Below are 27,549 nucleotides of genomic sequence, written 5' to 3' on the forward strand. Positions count from 1 at the left end.
GTGGCAGCACCAAGGCAGAGTTGTCAATTGCTGCAAACGTCAAGTGAGCTTTACCGCGATGACAACCCTGTGTTTCGTCATTCGTACGCATACAGAGCCCAACCCAGCCCAAAAAAAGAACAGAATCGAATTTTGAACATTTAAAAATTAAATCAACTGTAAGTAAAATACGCGCAAAATTGATTCAACACCGGTGTCGATAATTGCAATCATAGAGCATTTAATTTGCGTTAGTGAATATCAGTTCAATTGCAGAAAAAAGAAAGAGAAAATTCTTGAGTGAAAATTGACGAAAACAGCAACAACTGACTGCTGCTTGTCTGCTCTCATGTCAGTATGGCGGTGTCGTGTATGTGTGTTTGTGTAAAATAGATTGGTTGAATTTTATTCTTGCTGCTGGCAGCCTTTTAAATCTGTTTAATTTATGCATTTCTCTGGCCTTTCTTTTAATTGCACTATTGCATAAAATTAGGCAAGCCAAATGCAAATGGTTGTGTTAGTGATGCGTTGCAAAACAAAACTGCAATACATACATACATATGTATGTATATATGTACATAGGAAACGTACTATGTATGCGAGTGGCTTGTACACAAGTGCATTTGTGTCAAAATAAATTAGCATAATAACTAGGCGTTGCAGACAGTAAATTGCAGTTGCTGTCGGTTTTTATAATGTTAGTTTTTTAAATTCAGACATACCCATGTGCATATGTAAATTAATGTACATAGTATATTTATACATTCGTGCTACATATTCTCGGAAACAACATTGTTCTTTAACTACATACAGTACATACATACATATGTACATATATATTTCGTATTAGAACTGTTGGATTTGGCTTATCTATGCACAATTCATATACATACATGCATACATACCCACAGATACATATACATACATATGTACGCTCTTTTTCTTTTATTCTGCACGAACGCTGTTTGAGTCATCGTTGCTTCTAGTGGCTTCAAAAAAAGGAGGAAGCCGGTGGCGATATGCGCCGACTGTCGCCTGCTTTATGTGAAGTTCAAAAGATACAAACGCGTGCGTATGTGTGCATGTATATGTACATACATTTGTATCTATGCATGTATGTATGTATGCATGTAGATAACCACTAGTCAAGCAAAATGACAAAGTAAACAAAGTAAAAGCAATTTTCTATTATTTTATGTCGCAGTGGCTCGAAATAATAATTAACGGAAAAGTTCTAAATCGCAATAAAGTTACGTTAAGAGTGTGTCCAAATATGCTGCAAGACAAGAACAAGGACACTGCCACCTGTGTCACGCATACATACATACACATGTATCCCGTCTTACAAATACACCGTCCTGTTATAAGAAAAACAAATTATTAATTATATAAAAAGTCGAACATTAGTTGATAATTGAAAAATATGTCTGTATATTTGTATACACACCAAAGCTTTAAGATCTGTCTTTGGTATTCTTTCATTGATTTTAATGAAGAATTTCGAGTATTATGATTACGGATGTCAGGGATACATCATAGGTCGTATCGGGGTAGTTCCCGACTTGAAAATATGCTTAAATGCTAGGTTTAATTACGCTTCCCTTTTTTGGCGTTTTGTAAATCTATTCCAATTTTAGATCATACTTTTTCTTTTAAATGCGCGTTTAAGTATACCCTTTTATCCATTTTTTTTTCCTTTTTTGATAAAACTTAAATTTTACTGTTATTATTTACAACAACTTAAATTAAACTTATAGAAATATACAAATACAGCTTAAACTAGGAGTTCAGTCTTATTTATCTTTTATCCAGGACAAAAATATTCGGGGAATATTGGGTTGAGCAAAAATTGCTACTTCCAGAAATTCAATCAAAGTTGTCAGTTCACACCGATATCTAGATAAAGTGAAATATATACATAAGTACTACTAATATTGGTTGTTTTCGTCATAGCGTTTGTCAAGCAGTTCCTGTGCGTTTCCTATAAGAATTAGTCAATCCTTCAAAGAATAAGGGCAAACCACGGGTTGCCTTTGAATAGAACGCAATTTTACTAAAATTCTCATTAAATTTGTTGAAACCAAAGGATAAAAGTATATACTTGATTGATCAGCGTCACTAAACAAGCCGCTGGGATCTTGGAAAGCTCAAAATATATATTTTAATGGTTGTCCGGGCACGAGTCTAGCATTCCATTTTTTTTTTTTTTTTTTTTTAGAGGCATGTTACCAATTTTTACTGACAGAAGGGCTGGAACCCAAACTACTTTTGACTGGTATTTCTGGACATTTTTGTCACTCGCCAATTAAAATAATGAGGCAAGATATACATATGTATGTATATGTTGATAAAGTGTGTGTGTGTGTGCTCCATAATTGGTTCGTCAAATGTTGTGAAATTGTTTTCGATCACGTTCTAAACGAATGCCGCTTACAGACTATTCCCATATTTATAAATTTAAGATCGAGCTGCTGCTTCATTTTAACTCGTCAATGCAAATTTTAATTTTCTTTATTTTATTTTCAGTCGTTCTCCACTAAACAAAGCGTTCAATAATGCAAACTATTAAGTGTGTGGTCGTTGGAGATGGTGCAGTCGGTAAGACTTGTCTACTGATATCCTACACAACCAACAAATTTCCATCAGAGTATGTGCCAACTGTATTCGACAATTATGCCGTGACCGTGATGATCGGCGGCGAGCCCTACACACTGGGCCTTTTTGACACGGCTGGTCAGGAGGATTACGATAGACTGCGCCCCTTATCGTATCCGCAAACCGATGTGTTCCTCGTCTGCTTCTCGGTCGTCAGTCCCAGTTCGTTTGAGAATGTAAAGGAAAAGGTGAGTAGTTGGAATGCGGGAAGTGATGTTTTATATAAATTGTGATAATTGTTGTTCGTCCCGTTTTTGTGCTTTTTATTTCAGTGGGTGCCTGAGATAACGCACCATTGCCAAAAGACACCATTTCTACTGGTTGGTACACAAATCGACTTACGCGATGAGACAAGTACATTGGAAAAATTGGCCAAGAACAAGCAGAAACCTATAACCATGGAGCAGGGCGAGAAGCTGGCTAAGGAGCTGAAAGCTGTCAAGTATGTAGAGTGTTCAGCATTGACACAAAAGGGCCTAAAGAATGTTTTCGATGAGGCCATATTGGCCGCGTTAGAGCCGCCAGAACCATCCAAGAAAAGGAGGTGCAAATTTTTATAATTATTTTTTTTATTTGTTCAACCTCAAAAAACAAAAACACGTACTATATGTTCTTATTGTATTATTCTACTCTCGCTTTCAAACCGACCATCCACGTCTCCCGCTGTTGTCGGCCCCTAGCCCAGTTCTATAACTATAGCCGATTGTCGGCAACAGAAATTTGCAGTCTTCGTTATTATTTGTCAGTCAATACACACATATATCTATATATATGTATATATACATATATATATTAAATATATAAACACATTTTAAAAAAAAATGTTTATGCCCATATTTCGAAACTGTCACAATGACGATGCTCTCCTACGCCCAGTCTCGCCCAAAAGGACATTCGGCTAGGTGAGAAAGCGCAACAACATCTAATATACATATATAAACACATTTTATTTTTCCTTCGCATTTTACTCCCCAACTTGGAAAGGGAATTGAAATCAAAAGTCCGCCTGTTCGGTCTTTATTTTATTATTTCTTTATTTATTTAATTTTTTTTTGTTTCGGCCCAATTTTCTTACAAGTAAACAAGAGAGAGAGAAAAATCAATAACAATATAGCAAAACAAATTATTTATATTGTATACAAAATTAAGAGAGAGCAATTTTCTGTTTTTTCATAAAAAAAATGAAAAAAGAAAACAACAAAATTACGAAAGAGCAATTTTCTGTATTTTCATTTTTTAAAATGAAAAAAAAAAAAAAAAACAATAACAAAATTATGAGAGAAAGAGAGCAATTTTCTGTTTTTTGTATGAGTAAAGAAGCTCACAGTGAAATGGTTGAGCAGAACGAAGATTTAAATAATAATATACCAAATGGTAAAAGCGTCATGCGAGTTTAAGAGGTTATACCGCCTAAGCATAACGAATAACAACAACAGCCACAACAACACAGAATTCGCGTAAACTAAACACAGAAAATAATAGTAATAATAATGAAAAAGCTATTATGTAATAATGTAAGATTATTGAAGTATAAGCGGATGAAGTTGGAGCAAATTGAAATCTATATAACCCAAGTAACAATAAAATCAATAACAACAACAACAACAAAATCAGCAACAACAAAAATTGTATTGTAGTTCAGCATAAAAGAACTAATGCATTTTTTAATATTTTTATATGTGTATCAATTTTTACATATTTTTTTTCTAGATTTTAGACATTGACATACATTATTGATTTCAGATATAATAAAAACAAAAATACATATATATGTAAAACAAAAACGATCGATGGTCCTTTGTTGCTGGCTTTTTTTTACTGTAGCGGCAGGGGCTGAACCCATTTGCATTTAATGGCCGCCTCCGCCACACGCTCCACTGCCGTCTCACTAAATCCTTCGCTGCCAGCAATGTCAATGTTATCATAGTCGTAGCGAAGGTTATTAGCACAGTCGTGAAGGAGCTGTTCGACTCCGTGCCAAGCAATCATGACACCATTGTCGGAGCAATAACCCTTGGAGGGCCGATAAGTGCGACAATTGTATTGGAGGGCCAAATGGCTGATGTTTGCAAAAATCACATCATTGTTAGCCACTCCACCGGACACGACCAACGTGGGGGGCGCATCACCAAAGAGATTTTGATGTGGGTGCAGGCAAAATTCGAGCGCACGTTGAGTGCGATTCATCAGATGGCGACTGACGGCGACCAACAGACCCGCACAAAAGTCGTTGTAGTTGCTGATAACGCCATCGCAAGGTGTACGCTCCAAAAGCTCTCGCATGCGTATCGCTCGAAAGGAGTTGTTCTTGATGCCCGCGAAACTAAAATTGCAGTTACGTTGTTGGGCTAGCGGCCGCGGGAAATCATAGGCATTTGGGTTTTGCGCCGATTTGGCGGCATCTTCAATGGCGCGACCACCATTCCATAGCCGATACTTTGGTAACACGAACAGGCGCAGGCGTCTTGCAATTTTGTCGAACGCTTCGCCAGGCGCATCGTCTAGCGAGTCGCCAAGCAGCGTCAGCTGGCCTGGTCCACGCACCAGTGCTAGCTGGGAGTGACCCCCACTTATGAGGAGACAAAGATATGGATACCCAATGGCAGTGATGTGTTCCATACGAGCTTGAAGCGCATGCGCCTCCATATGATGCACTGGCAGGAGCGGCTTCTTGTTCTTACGAGCCAAGTGTTTGGCAAAGCGCAGACCAATTAGCAGACTTAAGGGCAGACCGGGGCGCGTGGTCACTGCAATGGCAGACAACTGACTCGGCTCCACGTTTGCTTCGCTCAAACAGCGCTCATACGCATGGGCGATGCGTGACCGATGCAGATCCTGGGCACGCGGTGGAATTATGCCGCCATATCTATGAATCCAGATCGAACCATATAAGAAATACTTAACCTGTTGAGTGCACAACAACTTACCGCGTATGAAATTCCTGTTGGCTCTCGAGCACATTGGCATGCACTTTGCCATCTGTGTCCACAATCGCTATGCCCGTGTCATCACATGATGTTTCTATACCCAGTACATAGCCCAAGGAGCGTTTTTGTTGATGTAATCGGACCTTAACCAAATGCTTGAACATAGAAGTGTTTTAAACTGAAACTTAGAATTTTGAAATCTGGTAGCGCTATAAAGTAGAATAGGTAGTGTTGACTAACACTAAAATAAATTTGATATGGTGAGCCGAAGTTGCTTGCTGGGCATGTGATTTGCAAATATGAAAGTGTAATTTATTTTCAAACAATTTTGTTTTTAAAAGCAACTTCGAATTTTAAAACCTATTAGTGTCGTAAACCAGATTGATTAGTGCTAAATATAACTGACATATGTATTCAAATATCAAATTGTAATTTATTTTTAAATTTCCGTTATTTTATTACTAAACAATAAATAATGCGTCTATATAGTATTCATTTAACAAAAATCACCGTTAAAGGATCTCAATGCGCTGACGGCAAAAAAAAAAAAAAACGTTTACATGCACAGTGTGATCTAAAAATGCTTTTAATTTATGTATCCCGAAGCAAAACATCAGTTTTTATTGCATATTAAAAAATCGCCTTAAAGTCAATACCAAAAAAGCCAACGAATTTTTGTAGAAAAAACATATTTTTGTCACCGAACACCCCCTATTTTCTGTTTCCAAAATTTAAACTGCAATGAAAGGAGTTTTTATGAAACCTTTTCGGTGCTAAAAAAATAAAAAAAGAGAGTTTAAAATGTCTATGGATAATTTTTCCAAACGTTGTATTGAGTTAAGTTGATCCGAATAAATATTATCTTTGAAACATAATACCATGCTCGTTTTATTCTATACCTAAAAAGTTCGGCTCTTTTTAGATCACACTGTGTTCGTATGTTTGTATGTATGTAATTGTAAGTGTATATATGTACCACATACATGCGTGTGTATATGTATGTATATACAGACAGACCTTCCGAGGAGAGTAGAATTTTGAGTTTTATAACCTAGGTTAATTTAAAGTTTGGCCTCAGCGTTCGTAGTAGACACGATAATAGAGCGTTTTAGAACGCCAAATGCTGTAGCTATTGTCGAATTTCAGCAAGTAGACGCCCTCTCCGGGGTAGGAGTGCGAACCAACATAGACCTCATTGTAGCACTCACGACGATAGATCGGTACAATGATGGATATTGGCGCTTTTTGAGCAGCGTTCATAGTTTGGGCCAGCGCAGTACGATCCTGCCCCATTGAACCCGACTCAAGGTCTTCAGTAGTGGACAAGTAGTCTTCATCCACACAATCTTCGTCTTCATCGCTATCGCTAACATGGACAGTCACTTCATTGGTGACTGGCTTGGCCCACTCAAAGTAAATACCGAAACCAATGTCATAGTTGTCCGTGGCAAACTCCCAGAAAATGCATTTACCATTCAGATTGGTGGGCACGCGCACCTAAAATGCATACCAGGGTACAAATATGTATGTACACATATGTATTAGCCTTCAGTGACACAACTTACCGTCACGGTATCGCCATGGCCAATTGTGATAACACCGTCGCCATCACCAGCGGAAACTTCAGTCTTGAACTGTTCGATATCAGGACGTGTCCAAATTTTGGCTGGACGTATCATAACATAGTCATCGTAGTCTTCATTACCCGCCTGTTCATTGGACTGATCTGGTTGCTGTTCGTTGTAAGCATCGGAGTGCTCATTGGCTTCCGCCTGAACTTCAGACTGCCTTTCCAATTCGTTTAGTTGGAGACCATCCATGGCATTAGCCAGTTCAGCGCAGCTATTATTATTGTTGCTATTGCTGGCAGGCGTTACCGTGTTTTGATCTCCACCGGCGGTGCTCAGCATTTGTTCCATATTCATGGCAGCTGTCTTGTTTTGTTGTTGATTCTGGTTTTGGTTCTGCAAATGCAGCTGCTGCATGTATTGATGGTAGTGTTCACGTTGCAACTGGTGTATTAGAACGGCTTGCTGCTCAGGATTGCCGGGGAATTGCTTCTCTGCGTAGAGCTGCAAGAAAATATTGGAGCCAAAAACACAAACAATAAATTTATATGTAAGTAGACAGATAAATGTAGTTAAGTTTGATATATGGAACTAAATCTGAAATGAAATTTGGGTCATGACCCTATTTGATGTGTGGGTGCCTAACCAACAAACAAACAAACATCTAAGTATGCTAGACGCGCAAAGCGCAATTACCTTAATTATTTACGTTTTTATGAATGCACGCATACACACGTTCACACGCACATCCGTGTAGACAAATTGTATCGTCTACATATTGGCGGTTTGAAATGCACGGTTGATTTGATTTCACATACATTTGTAACTATAAACAATAACAGGTGCACGCTTCATCATTTCCCCCGAATGTATGACAATTAATGTGAAAGAATGAGGTTGAGGTGTGGAAAAAATCGATTGCACCTGACACTTTTTTATATGACGGGGATATATACCTTAAACTGCTGATATGTTTGCTTATTAAGCGCATCCTGCAGTTGACGACGCTGCAATTCCTCTTTGTAGCCCTCCTCCAACAGTTCTTGTTGCTCACGTTCACGCTTTTCCCGTGCCTCTTTTTCCTGCTCCATGCGACGCAGCTCGGCTTTGAGCGTCTCGTCACGATTTTGTCGGACTGCCTCAATATATGGTCGGAATGCACTGCACATGGTATCCAGCAGATCAATGAAACCCTCCATGGCCTGCTCGCGTGTTATGTCGCCAAGCAGCTGCCAATGCTGCTGACGATCACGGCCAATGACATCAAGCACGCCCAGAGCCGGCGCATGATTTGTATTGAAAGGTCCGAATGAGGCCTGTTGCTTGAAGGCAATCAACTTTAGATTGTCCTCGTAGGAGAGATGTATGGCCTTGCCAGAGTTTTCTGCAAAAATAACAATTGCAATTTTTATCACAGGTACACGTATTTATGTTGAGTGTGGATATAATACGGTTGTCGTTGTTCTTTTACGTACGTTTGTAAAATGTGAAGGCTAGCCGATAGAGCTCCTGAAGCGGAAAGCCGCCCCATTTTTCTAAAGCGGCAGTTGCTGGAACTGTCTCGGTCTTTTTGCTGTCCATGGCCTTTTTCGGACGTCTGACGAAAGACTTATAATGTTCTTATCCTACAAAAGCATTCGCACAGAAAACAAAAATAAATAATAAAATCTTCTGGCTCTGAATTCTGACGTTTACATTTGCCTATTCACAATAGACGCATAACTTGCAGTTTGCGGTTGTTGAAGAGTTCAAAACTACTTACAATTTTGGATTTAGCTAAAAGTAAACTAATTTTGCAAAATTATTAATAATTTTTCTATTTCTTATAGGGTTCATTACATTACTAAAATTCCGAGTACAAACTGGCTCAGACGATTTAGTTTGGCCAGTAGCTCAACTGTGAATGTCAATTTAATCAGCTGTGTGAAAGAAGAAGAGCCGTGTTGTCTTCTACACGTGCCGCTATTTCTTTTTTGTTATTTGTGGTTAAATCTTATTAAATTAATACTGCATTAAGTGTAAATTAAAATGGGCAGCACGAGGTTTTTCTTAGCGGATCTGCCATCGTGCACTACGGAGGATGACCTGAATACGTTATTTCAAGACTATGGCTATGTGGAGCGCGTGGAACTGAAACCAAAAGCGGACTCAAATAAATTGATTGCCTTCGTAACGCTGCAGATCGATGATCCCCAATATTGTATGTGAAACAATGCGAATTATCTGAAAATATCTGAATTATCAGCATTACTTTCATTGCAGGCTTAAATGAGGTAAATTGGCAAAAGTTGCACGGCAGCAAATTGAAGGTGTCTCTTGCCAAAGAATCGTTTCTGGATCGTTTAAAGCGTGAGCGAGATGAGGAGCAACAGAAGGGCCAAGTGCAGAATAATGCTGAGCAATTTCAAAAAAGTAGCTCTGATCTGTTGGTGAGAAATACCCAAAATAAGCGCAGAGTCTTTGGCGAAGATGAGGAGTTGAAGGACGATGATATTGCACCGGAGCTATTGATTACCAAAAAGCGTGCATCAACTTCGATATATAATGGCAAGGTGAGTTTTTAAAATATAAAATGGTGGTAGCTTCTAAATGGGGTTTGCTTATGTACCTCTAAAGATTATTATACCGGTGGAAAATATCTCTGGACCCTTGCACATTATTGAGCAAAACAAAAAGTCTGCTAAACAGCAATTGGATGCTAAGTCGATGATTGCAGATCAGAAACGCAAACAATCACTAAACAAAATGAAACGGCAATTTGAGAGCAAGAAGTCCGCTGTACAACAAGCATTGTCATCCTTTGACGCTGGCAAGGCCAAGAAAATTAAATTCAGTGATGCTGAAGAAGATGATAATGACGATGTCGGAAACAAAAGTACTGCCAGCAAACAGAAAAAGGAACTTTTTGCTGACGATAGTGAGGGCGAAGATGACAATATCATTCTACCTGAATACTCTGGCAAGAAGGGCGAACGCCTTGTGGAAATGCAGAGCAAGCAGAGTTTGGATCCCAGATTTCGTATTACGGCTAGCTTTGTGGATGACCAGGAGCATGATGCGAATGAAGAGGAAGAAAAGCCCCAGGAAAGTGAGCGGAATTGGCAGATGGGAATACTCGAGCAGGTAGTGGGCCGAAAAATGGATACAGATAATGCAAAAGCTCCGATTTCAAAGAAAATGTTGCGATTCGACCCCGGCAAAGAGGAGCACCAAAAACTTGTACGGCAAAAACCGTCAGAGGCAACCAAAACTGTAAAGGGAAACCCGACGGCAAATGAGAAAGCTAAATCAGAGCCAGTCTCCCAGGCTGCTTTTTATGTCGTCACGGACACTTTAAAACAATCTCTAAATATGCGCGGTGACGGATTTAGTTTGTTAGAGATGTTCGGAAGTTCACATAACGAAGAAGTGGCTCAGCGTCAGGGTCAGTTAGAGCAAATAGGACGAGAGAAAATTATAGTCAACCAAGCAGGTACTGCGGTTGCGGGCACGTTAAATCCATTCCATTACGATTCCTCTGAGAGCGAGGACGAAGGCACAGAGAACCAGCCATCAATGGAAAACGAGAAGCAAACTAAAAAGTCAAAAAAGGATAAAAAACCAAAACCATCCATGGAATCATTTTTTATTCCAAAGAATGATCCGCGGCTTAAGGGTGAGTGTTGTTAATATACTTTTCCCAATTTGTGAGTCTAATAATGTACGTCAATTGTATTTTTGTACACTTTTCAGAGGGCTCCAAATTCTTCAAGCTTAGCGGGAACGAAACCGAAAATCATGATTATGACCAAGTGCGATCTCGTCTGAAATTGCTCATTAAAACTAAAATTGTTAAATTGAAGAAAAATCAACCCGAGGGCGTTAAAAAACGCAAAAATAAATTACGCAATTGAATGTGAGTTATATAGTTTTATTCAAGGAGCCAGTAGAAGGTTCAAAACTATATAAATATAATTAGAATAATAGACCGCACATGTTATACGTACATACAAGTAGGTACTTACATATGCACAGCGTCTTGTCTGTTTCAAGCACTACAACCACAGTTTTAAAGCCAACGTGATGAGTCATATTTTCGAGGGACCGTCATATCACCATGTATGTATGTATGTGCGATACGGTTTAAGAAATAGAGCTTGACTCAATAGAAAAAGAGGCACGTTTTCAGAAAATGTCATATAAATAGTATTGGCTATGAACATTTTATTATGTCCTATGGCCAGACAAATTTTTGTGCAAGGGCCTTAGACTAGCAGGACGATTTGCCAAACATTTATGCATTTATGTATAAAAATGTTCAATTGGTTTTTTGATTAGCTTTTTTTTGATATGACACAGCCTCTGTGTGAACAAAATTTAATGGGATTCAATGGCCGGAACTGATGTGATGTGTAAATCGCCCTTCAAAGCCATCATTTTAGATATATATGTATGTATTTTTTTTTTCCAATTTCGTTTGCTGAAATAAGTAATTCGTTTTTATTCTAGTTTCTTTTATGTATTTATCTAATTGAAAAAAAAATTGTTCCTGCACAAATGCATTTGAGCCCCATTTCAGCTCGAATTAATTAAATTAACATTAAATTTGGTATAAACAAAAACGCCAACTTCGGCATGCCGAGTCTGATACGATATCTTTCCATTGAACCAATATTTTGGATCTAAAATTGTTGGTTAACGCTAGTTAAAACATCACTCTTTACAAAGGAAATAAATTATATTTATCATATATTAATATAATAAAAAAAAAACCTACCCCAAAGTTTCTCACAAAGCTCCCCTTTATGGACTATTATTTGGTCAAACCCATTCGGACTGGAGTATTGTTAACTTAGGTTATTATTACACTACTTGTAAAATGTTTGATGATATTCTAAATAAAATTCGAAAATCCTAGAGCCCATTTATAACAGTTATATAAAGATTTTTTGGCATTTATGAAATAGGCCCGAAAACGGTAAAATGTTCATTTCCTTAAAGATCAATCAATTTTAAGTTAGGAATCGGCCAAGGGAAATTAACCATTTACCATTTATATATTGGAAAAAATTAAGATTAATAATTTAATAGTTTTAATAATTAACACCTTCTACTCCATATTTAAATTGGAAGGATATGCCTTTGTGGTTTCCGATTGCTTTGTTGGTTGGGTTGGTTATAATGCTGATGATATTCATGAGTTTGTTTTAGGTATATGTATAATAAAAACTATAGGAGTGCACATTCGATCTTTTAGTTTTTCGAGGTTCCCAATGGAAAGACATCGCCATTAAGCAAAACTCAACCTTAATTTAACTTAAATTATTGCTGGTGAGAACACTGCGATTCGCAATATTTCAATCAACTTAGCCTACAAAGTTTCCAGTTTCGTATTACGAAGAGTTAAGCACACACGCTTTTAAGTAATAGTTGCAAATCTCATATAAAATCGAGACGAATCTCGTCTTTGGCACTGCATTCATTAAGTTTCCTTTGAAAGTTTAGAGTTTAGATTTGAGGGAGACCGAGAGGGATTAGCTCATTTCTCACTCTCATTATCATGTTTATTCCCAACATCATTATCGTCGTCGTTATATTGGCTGCACTTCCCATTTGCTTTGCTGCTGACAGCCTCAGAGTCCTCCTCGGCAATGTCGTCGGGAACCACGACTATGGCATCGTCGTCGATATTCTCTGGCACTGCTCCAATGGCTGTTTTGGGCTCATCTGGTATGGCTTTTGGTGAGTCTGCGGCCTTGTTCTGTTGCTCTTCTGCAGCTGTTGTTGCTAATTGTATGGTTGTTGTTGTTGTTGTCGTTGGCTGTGTTGTTCTTGTTGTTTCTTTGCTTGTCGCCAATGTTTCAATGGCAATAACCGTGCGCTCCAATAGATTCATGAGGCGCTCCTCGCGCGCATCCATGCGTTTTAAAAGCTCCTCATCGCGCTTCTCGCGCCGCTTCAGATACTCGATGAGCTCGTAGTTGGTGCTGTCCCCATCTGTGGAAGTCGACATCTTCCGTTTGCCGGTTTTCAGCGACGCCGATGAACTGCATTCGGACAGATTGTCGGTGTCGACAATGACATCGGGGTGCAGAATGTTCGGATCTATGTTGGGTGAATAAATGTGACCAGACCTGCAACGAGAACAACACACAAGCAACAGTGAGACCAAATTTTGCGACTAATGGGCTATTAGAGTTCGATCTCCAAAATTCCTGATTAACTCAAATTAAAGCTTAAAGAGTTTATTATTCTATTATTAATTACAATTACCAACTACTAAGCTTTTCCTTCTAAGCTATGGGTAGTTTCAAAAAAGAAAATTGTTCAATGCATCTAACAATTTTAAAACCAATTTGATTCTATGGGAAAGATGTACATGAAAGCAAGACGGAATGGCTCCTGAGGAACGAGGCCTTGCATATACAGAAGAAGAATGGACGGTCGCTCGTCCATTTTAAGAACATACCACTTATATAACTTTACAAGTATACATAAGGAGGTAGGACATAAAAGTCGACTTATATACTCGTATGTCTTGTAGCTGTTCCTCAAATGAAATTAACTTTGTTGCATCAGAAACACATCAATTCTAATAAAGTTTATAAACAAGGAAGTAAGAGTTCGACTTTCTCAAGTCTAGCATTCCATTATTGTTTTATGCTTTCGCATTTTTTTTAACTTTTTCTTCTTCTTTTATAAAGATGGATGAACACATTTAAAAGTCGAATTATGAAATTGTTAAACATCTAACTACTAGAGCTAGACCAAAATAAGTAATATCGGGTTCAAAATTGATTCACTTTCTGAATTTGATGGACACCGGCTGACTTTCTCCGACCCAAAGCGGACTTATTTGTAACACAAAGTATAGGGATTAATGTATATGAAAAGAGTAATGTTGTTTTTTTTCTTCTTTTAATTCAATCATTAACAGGTCTTTGACGAGTACGAGTAAAAAATCAATAAATAATTTAAAATATTTATTAAAATTTTGCGTTAAGAAAATATAAAGTGAGCTTTTGCGGTTTTTTTTATATATAAAACAATAAAATAAATATCTACAAATTAATAAAAATCGGTGATGAATATGTGCAGATAATGTTTTATCATATACGAGCAAGGGCGTACGCAGGGGGGGGGGGGGTTTGGCAATATAAAGTCGACCTTAAAATGGAACTGAGTCGGATTTGTTAAAGTTTTTTCATTGACCATATGCATAAATTATTATTTTTAGATGCATCGTGCATTATTTAATCAAAATTTTAATGCTTTGGCTCAAACTTTTGTAAAACCTGCGTACGTCCTTGCACATGAGTATTTATAAAGATTTCCGGAATTGTGCTTACCCATTGTAGTTTGTTTGCATCAACTGTATGTCGTCAGGATTGAACTCGCCCTCGGACATTGGTTCCGATCTGTGTGTCACAAGAAGGGTTAACAGTGTTATTGGCAGATAATGGTCTTCAAAAAACAACCTGCCGTACTCACTTCATGGATATGTTGTTGTCGTTGTTGTTGTGTAAGTTGAGCGCTCCATTACAGTCCTTTTCAAAGTCCGGAACTTCTGTGGGCTCGTCGAGGCCATGATCCTTAAATGCGCTGCTGTGTTGTTCGTCCTCGAGGCTGAGGCAAAGGCCACCCGGAGTTCCCGATCCGCCTGCATTCATGCCGGCGCCATTTGCCATCTGCAGCTCGTGGCGCTTGTGTGCAGCCACAGCGGCGGCAGCAGCTGCTGCCACTGCTCCTGCAACCTGCAACTGGAGCGGATTGTCGTCGTAGACGCCGGGGGGCAAACTCACATTCAAGGCACTGTTATTGCATGATCCCTCGTTTAATTGCGCCTCCACAAAGTGGTTGGGCAAGTAGCGCTCCAGCTTACTGGCCCCACTCTGCGAGGAGTCTGTGGAGTGCGTGAGAGTCTGGAGAAGGGTGTGCTGGTGCGGTGTCAGATTGTCCTTGTTCAGCAGGACGCCCAGTTCGGCGGCTTGTCGCCGTCGCTGATAATAGGACAGCTCGTTGTGGTTCTTGGTGATGAGAGCGAGGCGCTTTCCATTCGAGCCCCAGCACTCGCCACGCTGCTCCTCGATCTCCTTGAAAAGGAACATGTATGGCCAGTTGCGACGCACATGCCGCTCCGGATTCTTCTTTAGCTGTGTGTAGATCTTCTTGAGGTTCTCGTACCGATTGCAGCACTGTTTGGCGGTCCGTTTGCGCGCACTAAATCGGTTAAGGACCTCGGCGACCATTTCCCAAACGCTCGCATGATTCTTCCGGTTCGACTGAAAGGCGCTCTGTATGCGTTCCGACTTGACTATGTTGAGCAGCGCTACCGATTCCGGCACATTGAAGTAGCTCTCTGGTGTACGGGGAGCACGCTGATGGTGATAGCTGCTGGTTACACTGGGCGGGGTTTTGGTCTCCTAAAGCGAAAGAAGCAAGATCGATGGAGACAATTATTAATAAATGTGCAGACATATGTATCTGAAATATTTGTAAAGTATTTAAATACATAGTATATAAGGTTAATGATTCATTTATTTTAGACAACTACAAGCTATTAACTTAAATTCGCCTGAGCCGATGCTATATACCCTGCACTGTGTCTGCCAAGAAAACTTTATTCCTTTATTCCCATGGTCATGGGCATTTCTGTTTCGGTACTATCATATATCTCTGGACCTCACCTGGGACTAGCCGGACAACCTACAACCTCATCATAAATGAAATAAATTACTTGTCAAATTTGTTTAACCAATTTAATGATTATCCACGATGGATTGTTTTAAATAAAAACATTCTGCTAATACAAAAAAATATATATATATTTATATATATATAAGTATATATCTCTGTATATTTACGACAGCAGAGTAGTGCCACACCATCTATTATGGCTAAAACATTGTCGATATGTAATTAGGTTTCCATATCTTATAAATAATAACGATGAATACTCGAACCGTTTTCATCTACTTTTTGATCAGAATATAGTAATACATATTCTATTTTGAGCTTCTCCTTCGTTAAAATTTATTTGAAGGCCCTTTGCCTCTAGCGAAAAGAAAAACAATTTAAGAAAGTGAAAGTGCGGTATTATAAGACCACAACTAATCTAGCTTCATTGATTCCATTATGATCTATAAGTTATATTTGTAATTTATATATATACATCTGGTAAATTATTAAAAATTAAATTTTTAAACACCTCATTCCCTCAGTCCCCCTTTAATATACATATTTGAAGAAAATGTAACATAGTTGAAAAATATATAATATTAATTTTGATGAAATAATCAAAAACGTCTTCATTTATTTTGTATTTTCCCTTACGTTTTTTTGCTTTAATGTTAGGAATATTCAGTTTAGAAATGGTCCGTTTTTGATAGTAATTTCAAGTTATTGATTAATTTATAATGAACCAAACAGGACACGATTGGCAATACACTTTAATTTCAAGATTATTATATTAAATTCTAATTAATATGCAGCAACTTTCCTGAATTCCATCGTTTGTTCGTCCATGAACAGTTCTAACTAGTTATTAATTTAATAAAATGCCATTTATGATTGTACCAGTATATATTTAAAGAGCTTTGTCATTGGAAAACATTTTTCATTCCTAGAAAACATGATGTTCATAGTATATGATATAAAAAATATGAAGCTATAAATGATTAAAAGCATATGACTGAACTGACGAGATCTGAGTCACGTATGCATGTACATACTTGTATGTACGAAGAATTAAGGATGTTTGAACTTCTCTTTTTACTAAACATCACTCAGATTTGAAGAGGTATTTATACATAAATTCATAGATAATGTTTCTCTTATTGCTTATGATGGTTACAAACATAAGTATACTGGCTAATAAGCTATAAAGTGTTTTAAGGATGCTGTTGACGGATAATAGGTGATACAACAAAAGGACACTATGTGGACATGGATTATTAGTGTTATTTGTGTAGAAGAAGAGTAGTGAAAATATACATGAATTAATGAAGAATTATAAGAAGAGAAGCGAAAATATACATGAATTATTCATGAGTTCTCAAAAAGCAATAACAAGAAATATGATATCTGTGGCAAAACATGCCTTAACGAAAATTTTGATTTGCTCAAACTTTAGAGAGCATCTAGTTCAATCAAAGTCCTAAATACAAATAATAGTACCGCCCAGAAAATTTGCAAAGTAATGGCTCTAAACTAAATAATCATTTGCTGTGTCATTCTTTATGGTAAACAAAGAGAGAATGCTACAGTCGCTCAAGCCCGACAGTGAAATACCCTATACCCGAAAAACCTCCAGCCTATAGCAGAAGAAAAAAGAAGAAGATAGGCGAACCTCTCCTGCAGTTTGTGGGCGTAATACTGGACTGAAATTTTTTCGTAAAAGCTTTTCTTAGAATTGATGGATTTGAATGAAATTTAAAACAAAAGTAGAGAATTATAGTTTAGGTAAGTGTGTAAAGAGAAAGCTTTGTTTATGTAGTTTTGGAAAAGAGGGAGAATAAGAGAAAGAGAGAGAGAGAGAGAGAGAGAAAAGGAACTCGTGTTGCGAGGGGATAGGGGAGGGGAGGGCATAGGGAGACTCTACAAGTTTGGTCAATATGGGATCAGCCGTTTTCGCAATCAAGGCTTTCATCCAGACAGACGGACGGGCAGACGGATATGCGGCAGCGATTTCTCTTGTCATCTTGATTAAGAATATAGATACTTTATGGAGTTGGAGATGCTTCTGAGTGCCTGTTACATACTCTGTACAAACCTAATATTTTTAACCTTGAGATACAAGGTGTTTCAATATTTTGTATTGGACAGTCGCATCCACGACCTACCAAATCAGTTTCAATAATTATGACATTGAGAAACATAGGCCATCCGAGAAAATGAGCCAATCTGGCTGAGATTAAAAGCAAAAAGAAAAGTTTCATTGATTACTCATGATGAGTAATCAGCAGTTTTAATTAAATAAATTGTTAATAAGTATGATTGCTGACCAGATAGGGACAAAAGCATTCAACTAAGTTCGAGTATAGATGTGCATAGTGCATTTCGTTTAGAGTATTGCTAGCAAAATTTTCAATACGATCGTAAAGCATTTAAACTTTGTAGGTTCATCTACAATCTACATATGTACATATGTATGTATGTACACGAGTATAGTATACCTATATATGCTTGTATGTACATATGTGTGTAGACAATTATCAAATACAGCCGGGGCTTACAAACTAGAACTCGTAAATATTGGAAATGTGAATAGATTGAAACGAATATATCATAGTCTAAAATGTTTGCATCGGTATTTATATATTTGATTGTTGGGTTTTAAACAGGGAACCAAACGGGAACGCATCTAAGCTTTTTGTGGCTGTAATTTTGTACCGGTATAGTACCATTCGTTTCATATCGCTTTACCGGTATTTGCTCGTATAAGATTTAAGACAGACAGGCTATAGAGTGGAAATTTTTCTATTTTGAAAACTACACACATGGCAGAATAGTTGCCTATTTACTCTTAAGCGTTTCCATACACAATATTACACAATTTTTCCAATTACTGTCGGAACTAAAACGGTTTATATGTACATACATACGTAAATATATATACTATAGGTGTACAAATACTCGTACAATGTAATGTTTAAAAATGTTCCTATGACAGCTACATAAGATAACGCTTTAATCCAATTGACACTATACTATCAAGCCAAATGGTATTAAAAAAATATGCCCGATGGTAAAAATTGAATATCAGTTTAAAAATGTATAACATCTAACAAGTATAGCAGCTGGTCTGGTTATGGCTCCAAATTTCAAATAGGTTCTGATGTGAACCCTGGAATTTCAATAAGAATTTTGGAAAGCATTAAATGGTTGAATAATTGTAGAGAAAAGCTCGAATTATCTGCCAATTTAGCTCCAAATTTCAAGTAGGTTCTGAGGTGAACCCTGGAATTTCAATAAAGTACAATAAGAATTTTGGAAGCATTAAATGGTTGAATAATTGTAGAGAAAAGCTCGAATTATCTAACAATTTAGCTTCAAATGAAATAAAGAGTCCGATTTCTATGAGGTAAAACAATAAGCATTGCTAGTACAAGTATGTATGTATATTCGGATTATTTTTTTTATCAGCCGTGAGGCACATTAATCGATCCCTCACTGTATTACTGCTGCGCTTGGCAACAATGTATCATGAGCTTCGTTTAATTGAAGAAATCACTTTCCAATAGGAAAATCATAAAAGGGTCTAGGAAACTTTGTGGCTCTGCAGCTACCTTATAATGTCAACGAATGCTGGAAGGAGTGGAATAGTTGTGAGAGAAGTGACGTCGTCCCGTTCTACATGCATATTTCTGCCTTAGTAGCCTTTAATTGTGGAGCTTACCATTTGAAAATATGCTTGGCTTAGCAGCTTTTTGTGACAAATGCGGCTCAGCTAAGCACGAGCAGAGCAGTGCTGTTGCTTTTTGCTTCTGTTGCTGCGGTGGCTGCTGGTGGTGTTGGCGGTGTTGGTGGTGCTGCTGCTGCTGATACGGGTGGTGCAGTGAGGGGCGTTCCGCAGCCGTTTCTGCGGAGGAGGCGTCTCAGATTGAGAACGCTCGTTGTCGTCGAGAGAGGTGTTTGGCACTGGGCTCCTCACACGAAGATGTGATGATGCGACCGACGATGCAAGTTAACATACATACATACAGATGTATCTATGTATGTATGTATGTATGTATGTATGCAAGTGTTTTGGATTTACTTTTTATTTTCTGTTTGGCTGGTATCGTCGGTATCGGTGGTATCTTCCGTATGGTGGTGGCCCGCTCGTAGGCAGAGGCAGCCTATTTGGCTGTGGTTAACATTTTAGATTATTAGAGGAAAAACCGTTTAAAAATAACGCACTTGTATTAAGTGCCGATGTGCTCGAGTTGCATGTCTATGTGTCTGTATATACATACATATGTATGCCTGCCTGTCTTTGTTTCTATGTGTGCGTGTGTGCTGAGTCTTTCCTATATCGGTATGTCTATCGGTAATAGCTACGATTGCCGCACATTTAAATAAATCTGTACATACATGGTATGTACATATGTATGTGTACATACATGCATACATATGTATGTACTTACACGTGCATATATGTACATACATACATATGGATGCACGTACATACATACATACATATGTATTGGTTCTGTGCACTACAAAAAAAAATTACATACTTAAAACGCAAACGCGATTTTTGTTCAACGTGTTTCATTATTTTATTTTTGTTTTGTGTTTTATACTTATGTACATTTCTACATACATACACATATACATATACATATGTATGTGTGTGTGTGTGTGTGTGTGTGGTTTTGTTGTTATTTTGCTCCTCCGTTTGGTTTTTGTTGACAACAAAAAACGGGCCGAACGACGACTATTAATATTTAGAAGTTAACCTTTTAGCCTCGAACGGCGGCTACGGCGGCGTCAATGCGCAACAGTTGAAAAAAAGTAAAATACAAACAAAAAACAACAACAAAAAATACACAAAATATGCTCATTTCCACATACATACATACATATGTATGTATGTATGTATGTACAAATCTATGTACATATGTTTATATGTACACTAATGTTTGTGCGTAGTCTGTAGAATTTGTATTTTCGTATGTATGTAACTGTGAATGTACATTTGTCTGTTTGTATTTTTTTTTTTGGCATGTTGGTGAATTATAGTTGAAGCTGCTCCTTTGCTTCTCAGTATTGTTGTTGTTGTTGTTGTTGTCGGTGTCACTTTGCAAGCTTTTGTCGTTATTTTACAAAACTCACACAAACACACATAGACACATAGACACGCACACACGAACACACACTCACTATCCACGTTTCTTGCACTTTGTTGCCGTTTTTTTTGCTATCCGCTCCCGTTACGCTCACGATTGCGCGCTCGCGCTTTTCGCGTTGTTTTCTTTTTGTTTTTTTCTTGCCAGCTATTTCCGTGCAAAGAGCGCAAAATGTCCGCGCTACCGGCGCCAAATGGCAGAGCGAGCGAAATTTAGACAAAAACACACGAAATGTGAAAAAAAAGAACAACAACAGCCACAACAACAACAAATGAAATAAACCAATCAACAACCAACCAGCTACGGTTAACGACTACGGCTGCATAAAATAAAGAAAAGCAGCAACATCCGTTTTAAGAAATGTCAATAACAATGGCAACACTGGCAACAACCAGCGAGGAACAAACAGTACTTTTCGTAGCGATCCCGTTGCCGATACTAACGGCAGTCACAGACACAGGCGCACATTCCGCCGTTTGCTACGTTCTGCTACGATCGTTAGGGGGCCCGCGGCGCTCGTCGTTTTTCAAATTCGCTTTCTTACTTGCTGGCTGGCTGGGTCGTAAATGCGGCGTCGCACAGTGGTTCAGCAATCACATCCATCAGCCAAAACTAACTAGTTAAAAATCTTTAATAAGTTTATATGTGCATATATAATATGCTGATTCAAATTATAGTCACATTCAATTCTTTGTGGGGCAAAAAATTGTGTTTAGTTTACGTTCAAGCTATTTCTTTAACTTTAAAATTCTATTTTACTTTAATTGTTTGTTGAGAAACAATATTTAGGAATGGTCCAATGGAAGCCCTTTTGAAATTTCTGGATTATTTCCCAAATAAAACTAAAGAACCTAATGGGCGCATTCACCAGGGACAACTGATCACTGATCACTAAAACTTCTGATCACTGATATATTCTGCTGAATGCACAGATACTTTTGTTTAAGCCAGGGCGCCGTTAAAATGCTAGGCATGTAAGTGCTATTGCTTGCGGCATAGAATCGCTGTACAAAAACATGTTGATTTGATTAGTTATAGCAAAATACTAATTTCTAATTGTTTTAAATATTTCAGCAAAAGACATCAATGATGAATGAAAGTTTTGCGACGCATTCTAAAATGTTCCTTAAATTGACCAAGTCGGTAGCTTTTAATTATCAATTCGGACAATTTTTTGTTTGTTCAATGGCCGATTATTTTTTTAAAATATACTTGGAACTTGTAGGATCGCGAGGATAGTGTTTCAACATTGGGCAAGTTGACATTAAATGAATTTAAAATAAATTCAACTTCCATTTTACACGCACTTACCAATGCATAAGAATTACATACACATGTGTGAGCAGCTGCTTATAGCTGATCACAAATGTATCACTCTATTTTTATGATACATTTTAAACGATTCAAAATTTGGTGATCGTGATCAGTGATCAATCCATTCAGCAAGGACTGATCAGTGATCAACTGGCACAGAAATGATCGGTCCAAAATACAATACTCTTAAAATAGTTTGTTGTTTCCATTTCTGTATACATATGCATTTCAGAGTTTGATGGTGGGATTATTAAATAGCTGCCTCAAAAAGATTCGTTCGAAACATATGCTGCAGATCAAATAAAAAATCTATACTCGATTTTTACAACGGCACTATATATTTTCTTTGATAAAAGAGAAACCACATATTTTAAGAGTGCTGCAAAACGAAATTGTTCCAACAAGAAACCGTTTTTCATAAAACTCTTTACGTAAAATTCTGCTTAATTCTATATATTTGCACAAAATTAATTAAAAAGGAAGTAAGATTGTAATAGACACTATTTAAGAATGAAATAGTTATTTCGCGGAAGCAGTCACCTATCTTTATTAGCAATTAAAAATAGCACATAAATATCATGGTTTTTATAATATACCAAATGAGTTGGAACAATTTTAATAAAATTATACAGATAATACGATCTTCGTTACTGGATTTTTTGGCTAATAGCTCGGGAGTTATGATCTATAAAAAATAATTCTGTGCCACAGTGCACGATCGCCTTCATTCTCCGCGACTGCGTGTGCTTAACTTAGTAAGTAGATTGCGACGCTCTCTCACATGTGTGCAAGAGCATCGGGTGTACACACACATGGGTATTGGAATATACATAAATACATATGTATGTCTACTTATAGAATCGGCGGAGAGACAGCAGCCGCAGCCGCAGCCACAGCCACAACAGGCAACGACGGTTCCAACCGTAAGAGCAACGGAATATCGTCAGTAAGCCGATGTCTTCGAATTGTTACTGGTGCCGGTACCCGAGAACCAAGGAAAGCGCACAACTACACGCACACAAACATATATACATATGCATGTACATACAATATATACATACATAGATGCTGGTATAGGCACAGATACTGCGATAGAGATTCAGCCAGAGATACAGATACAGATACTGTTGCTACAGCTGCAGTTCTCCGATGCAAATACCAACTATATAGACGGACAGGCGGGCAGGCGTAGTTCGTTTTAGGGCGGGAGGGAGGCGGACAAATGCACAGTTGTCGCATGCTCTTGAGAATGTGCAGGAATCGGGATCTACATACAAATATACATACATATTTATGGACGTACATATGTATGAGATAGCCAGACTGCTTGAGAGCTGAGCACAAATGTTGGAAAGGCAATCATAATTTATAAATACCCGTACACGGCAAGTCCGTGCAGCTTCTGTTTTTCAAGCACACACACACACACACATTTGGTTAGCAGCGTAACGTTTTGTAGGACCAATGGATCGATTGGTGTTCGCTGTGCAATCGTAAAAAGATAACCACCGAAAAATACGGGCCTATAGTTGAGGATCGTGAATGGAATGTGTGATTTGTTCGATCAAATCTTGGCCTATGGGTATATGTACATAAGAAGTTACCTTTCGGTTATATTGAGTATAGTTCAGTCGCCATCTTAGATCAATTGGCTTAACCATTTTTTGAACGATATTACATTTACTATATAAGTAACATTTTTTTAACAAAAACCCACAAAATAGATGAAGATTATCTGAGTTACGTTTTTAAATAAGCTTAAGTACAAAATTAATTTTCCATCGCAAAAAGAAACGCTAGAAGTGCCGAAATAGCAAATGGATCAGAACTTCTTACATTTCAAATTACAAGGAGGCTATTAATAATCATAGTAAGCCATTCTTTCAAAAATCAATTGTGGCGTTTCTGTAAAATTTTAAATGCTAGTTTAAAATTTTTGTTTACTTATAATGAGTTAGTAGTAAACTTTTCAAAATTCGTTTCAGTACAGGTACATATTTATCTACATATATACATACAATATAGTACATAGTATAGTATGCAAGTAAATATGTGTTTTTTGGTTCATATTCAGGACCTTTCTCATTTCCGAATTCATTGAAATTGTGCGGAATTGAAATTGGAAAATGTTTCGAATTTTAAAAAATCAAGTGATAATTTGATTGTTTCTGGAAATGAGAACACACCTGATTCTTCTTGTTCGAGAAATGCCCCACGTTACGCATATTCATGGAAATCCATTTGTTTTAAATAGCATTCAAGCAATTGATTCGTAAGCGTATTTTATTTGATCATTGTTAAGGATTTCGAATTCTGTTAAGTTTGTTTTAGAATTTTATCTAGAGCAATTACATAAAAAATGTATATATGTACATATTTCGTATTACTTCTATTTAATTATCGACTAGACAATTAAACTTAAGTGCTCATTACCTATGTATTTTTATGCACATTTGAATGATTTTTGTGACATACTTGCAGACTAGAAATTCAAATTCTCATAGAAAATTTTATTATTTAAGTAGAGATTTGTATCTGAACTTTATTAGGTTTTTGTGTTCAATGTGGTTGCTAATTTAAAGTATGTCTCGTATATAGTATGTTCACATACTTGTATTTCCATTGCAAAACCAAGTATAGGATGTTAACAAACTATTGATAAATGAATTCGTACAACAGTTCAAAATTGCTTGGGTATTTTTTTTTTTGTTGCTTTTCATTTTTCCATTAAGTTGTAAATGGTTGACCGTTTAACTAACTTCACGGTAATTTCGGTAATTTTGTAGCTAATACATGAAAACTCAGTTTAAATTTTAAATAACTAACGACGATTAGCTTTTCCAAGAGGCCAGGACTGTGAACCTTAACGACCTATACGATGTCTACAAACATACATACATACATATGTGAATGTAAGTATATAGTAAGGCATACGAGCGAGTCGCCATTATAAGTGTATACGAGCATAGTATGTATGTAGTGCGACTAGCAAATTACGGTGCATTTACATATACACCTACACACATACTCGTGTACATATGTACTTGTATGTCTGTATTTTTGCTCCACTTACACGTTAATCATAGCCGTCCAGGTGCGACGATACAAATATGCTACGACCCATAAACAACGATTTATATACAAACATATGAACATACTTGTATGTATGTACATATGTATGTATAAGTGGTTGTGTTGTGTGTGTGTGTGTGTGTGTGTGTGTGAGTATATAGTGTGTTGATGGCGTTTGTGCTGTTTCTCGTTTTCGCAGGGTCCGATATTTGACCTTTGTTGCTATACCCTTTGACCCCTAGTCAATTACTTTGCCTATTTATGCCAATACCAGAGCGCAAGTCGCGGTTAAAATATTCTGTATGTATTTTGCAGCTTGTCGTCGTCGTCGTTGTTGTTGTTGTTGTTGTTGTTGTAGTAGCCCTAGTTTGATTATCGCTCGAAACGAGTAAGTAATGTATTATTTACTTCTCAGCGTTAAGCGACGTGCATCGAACATTTTCTGCAGTCAAGTCATTTCGAAAACGTTCAATTCGATTCGAGCATTTACACTCACAGCCCCACCGGTATTTTTAAATTCTAGTACATACATACATACATACAGCAATGCACACACACACACACACACACACACACACACACACACATACAGAATTGTAGACATATGCATACGCACACAAATATAGAATGACTGACTGCCAAACGATCGTATTCTATTTGTAATCCAAAATAAAATGTACATATGTACATACGTACGTATGCATGTACATATGTACATACATACATATCTCTGTATCGTATGTGGTTCGCTTTACGATTTCTGGTGGCCGATCTTTCATTTTTTCGTTCTGTTCTGTTCTGTTCTGTTGTTGTTTTTGTGTGTGTTTTTATACCGTTTCTGGAGCGCGATGTTAATGCCTTTCCTTCATTCTAAGATATTCAACTAAAAACAAAACAAAACCGATTCACTTACATTTGTACGTACGTACGTACGTATGTATGTATGTTTGTGTTTATACATACATTACATACATACATACATATACAAATACATGTACATATATGGGATGTTCGCCGTGACGGCGTAGTTACGATAGTGTACAACAAAACTCTGGGGTTATCTTCTGCTCAATAAATTACCAATGCGGTCAAGACTCTGTTACATACATTATTCTATGATTAGACAAATCGGAGTAGTACCTTCGTAGCCAATGCTCAGAATAGGCGCAATTTTTGGTCATTTATTTCCATAGCATAACGTTCTATAGTTCAGTTGCAAGCACAGATTTATTAAGCTTTATATAAAGAATAAAATGGTGCTTTATTTGCTGGACTCTAGGCAGAGATCTATACAATGGAAATCAAGTTTTGATGGATGTTGATGCTTTAAAAAGTCAGCCAATTCCATTTCCTCGTACATAAATGTAACTAATGTTTAATAAATAGTAATAAATAATAATAGTTTAATTAATAGATGAAATTGAGACTTTACATGAAAATGTTTTTTAAATATTAGAAACAATTGGAGTCTAGGTTTGTAACATCTTAGTAATATGATTGGTTTATCATTTTGTGTATTAAGAATTGAAATATACTAGTAAATACAAGTAGTTTTGAATAATACGATTTTAGTTGGATCAAAGTCTTCTGCAAAAGTGGATTTCCTCAATTGCCAGAATCTTCGTCCTGACAACTAACTATTCACTTGATTATGAGGGACTGAGAAATTGTAGTTAGTCCTTTATGGAAACAAACGTAGATTACTAGAGGGTCATACATGGAACCGTTTTACGAAGCCAGTCAACTTTTAATTTATATTCCACATTTTAATATAGTTTCAAGCTTATTTAGACTGCTAACCAATGTACATACATATGTAGGAAAGATAACTATAATAAATGAGAATGTAGCATATATACTTGTAAGAATTGCTGGTATTCAGTTGACGCTCAATTTGAAATTTCTACAAATCAGCAATATAGGCAAGTAAACTAGAATATGGTTAAGAATCTATCTAAGTATTAGGAATACTAAAGATATACTAAGCTACGAACGTATATATGTACGTATGTAGATATGTATCTACATATACTTGTACATATGTCTGTAGATATTTGTGTATCTGCTTGCAATTTGTATATGCACTGAGTATAGCAATATCTTAGTATCTTTGTGCTTTATAGCTATTGTCTTTGGCCCCTCAAGCGTTCGTTCATTTCGGTTGTACGAGTATCTTGTTATTTTTTTTCTGTTTTCTGTTTTGAAACAAAATGAGTACAGGAG

General features: G+C 37.1%; 5 protein-coding genes across 5 annotated transcripts; 2 read left to right on the forward strand and 3 right to left on the reverse strand.

Annotated features, from left to right (window-relative positions):
• The first annotated feature begins 56 nt into the window (after nt 1-56).
• On the forward strand, nt 57-3,242 carry LOC115627046 (cdc42 homolog). Its single transcript, XM_030522583.1, has 3 exons — nt 57-158; nt 2,506-2,822; nt 2,907-3,242. Exons 2-3 carry the CDS (start codon nt 2,535-2,537, stop codon nt 3,192-3,194), a joined length of 576 nt encoding a protein of 191 aa, XP_030378443.1. The 5' UTR covers nt 57-158; nt 2,506-2,534; the 3' UTR covers nt 3,195-3,242.
• A 964-nt stretch (nt 3,243-4,206) lies between these two features.
• Nucleotides 4,207-5,725, reverse strand: LOC115627363 (probable tRNA N6-adenosine threonylcarbamoyltransferase, mitochondrial). The gene is made up of 2 exons (XM_030523013.1): nt 5,562-5,725; nt 4,207-5,500 (listed from the first exon to the last, which is right to left on the reverse strand). Exons 1-2 carry the CDS (start codon nt 5,723-5,725, stop codon nt 4,450-4,452), a joined length of 1,215 nt encoding a protein of 404 aa, XP_030378873.1. The 3' UTR covers nt 4,207-4,449.
• Nucleotides 5,726-6,419: 694 nt separating this feature from the next.
• Nucleotides 6,420-8,760, reverse strand: LOC115627057 (Golgi resident protein GCP60). The gene is made up of 4 exons (XM_030522603.1): nt 8,605-8,760; nt 8,086-8,513; nt 7,127-7,633; nt 6,420-7,058 (listed from the first exon to the last, which is right to left on the reverse strand). Exons 1-4 carry the CDS (start codon nt 8,708-8,710, stop codon nt 6,636-6,638), a joined length of 1,464 nt encoding a protein of 487 aa, XP_030378463.1. The 5' UTR covers nt 8,711-8,760; the 3' UTR covers nt 6,420-6,635.
• A 210-nt stretch (nt 8,761-8,970) lies between these two features.
• On the forward strand, nt 8,971-11,028 carry LOC115627056 (probable RNA-binding protein CG14230). Its single transcript, XM_030522602.1, has 4 exons — nt 8,971-9,329; nt 9,392-9,681; nt 9,746-10,784; nt 10,862-11,028. Exons 1-4 carry the CDS (start codon nt 9,158-9,160, stop codon nt 11,020-11,022), a joined length of 1,662 nt encoding a protein of 553 aa, XP_030378462.1. The 5' UTR covers nt 8,971-9,157; the 3' UTR covers nt 11,023-11,028.
• Nucleotides 11,029-11,885: 857 nt separating this feature from the next.
• Nucleotides 11,886-21,350, reverse strand: LOC115627222. The gene is made up of 5 exons (XM_030522844.1): nt 21,238-21,350; nt 19,506-19,955; nt 14,600-15,531; nt 14,458-14,526; nt 11,886-13,242 (listed from the first exon to the last, which is right to left on the reverse strand). The coding sequence occupies exons 2-5, from the start codon at nt 19,506-19,508 to the stop codon at nt 12,648-12,650; spliced, it is 1,599 nt and encodes a 532-aa protein (XP_030378704.1). The 5' UTR covers nt 19,509-19,955; nt 21,238-21,350; the 3' UTR covers nt 11,886-12,647.
• Nucleotides 21,351-27,549: the final 6,199 nt, after the last annotated feature.

Source organism: Scaptodrosophila lebanonensis, unplaced genomic scaffold (assembly GCF_003285725.1).
Source record: "Scaptodrosophila lebanonensis strain 11010-0011.00,11010-0021.00 unplaced genomic scaffold, SlebRS2 tig00000092-arrow-pilon, whole genome shotgun sequence".
Lineage (NCBI taxonomy): Eukaryota > Metazoa > Arthropoda > Insecta > Diptera > Drosophilidae > Scaptodrosophila > Scaptodrosophila lebanonensis.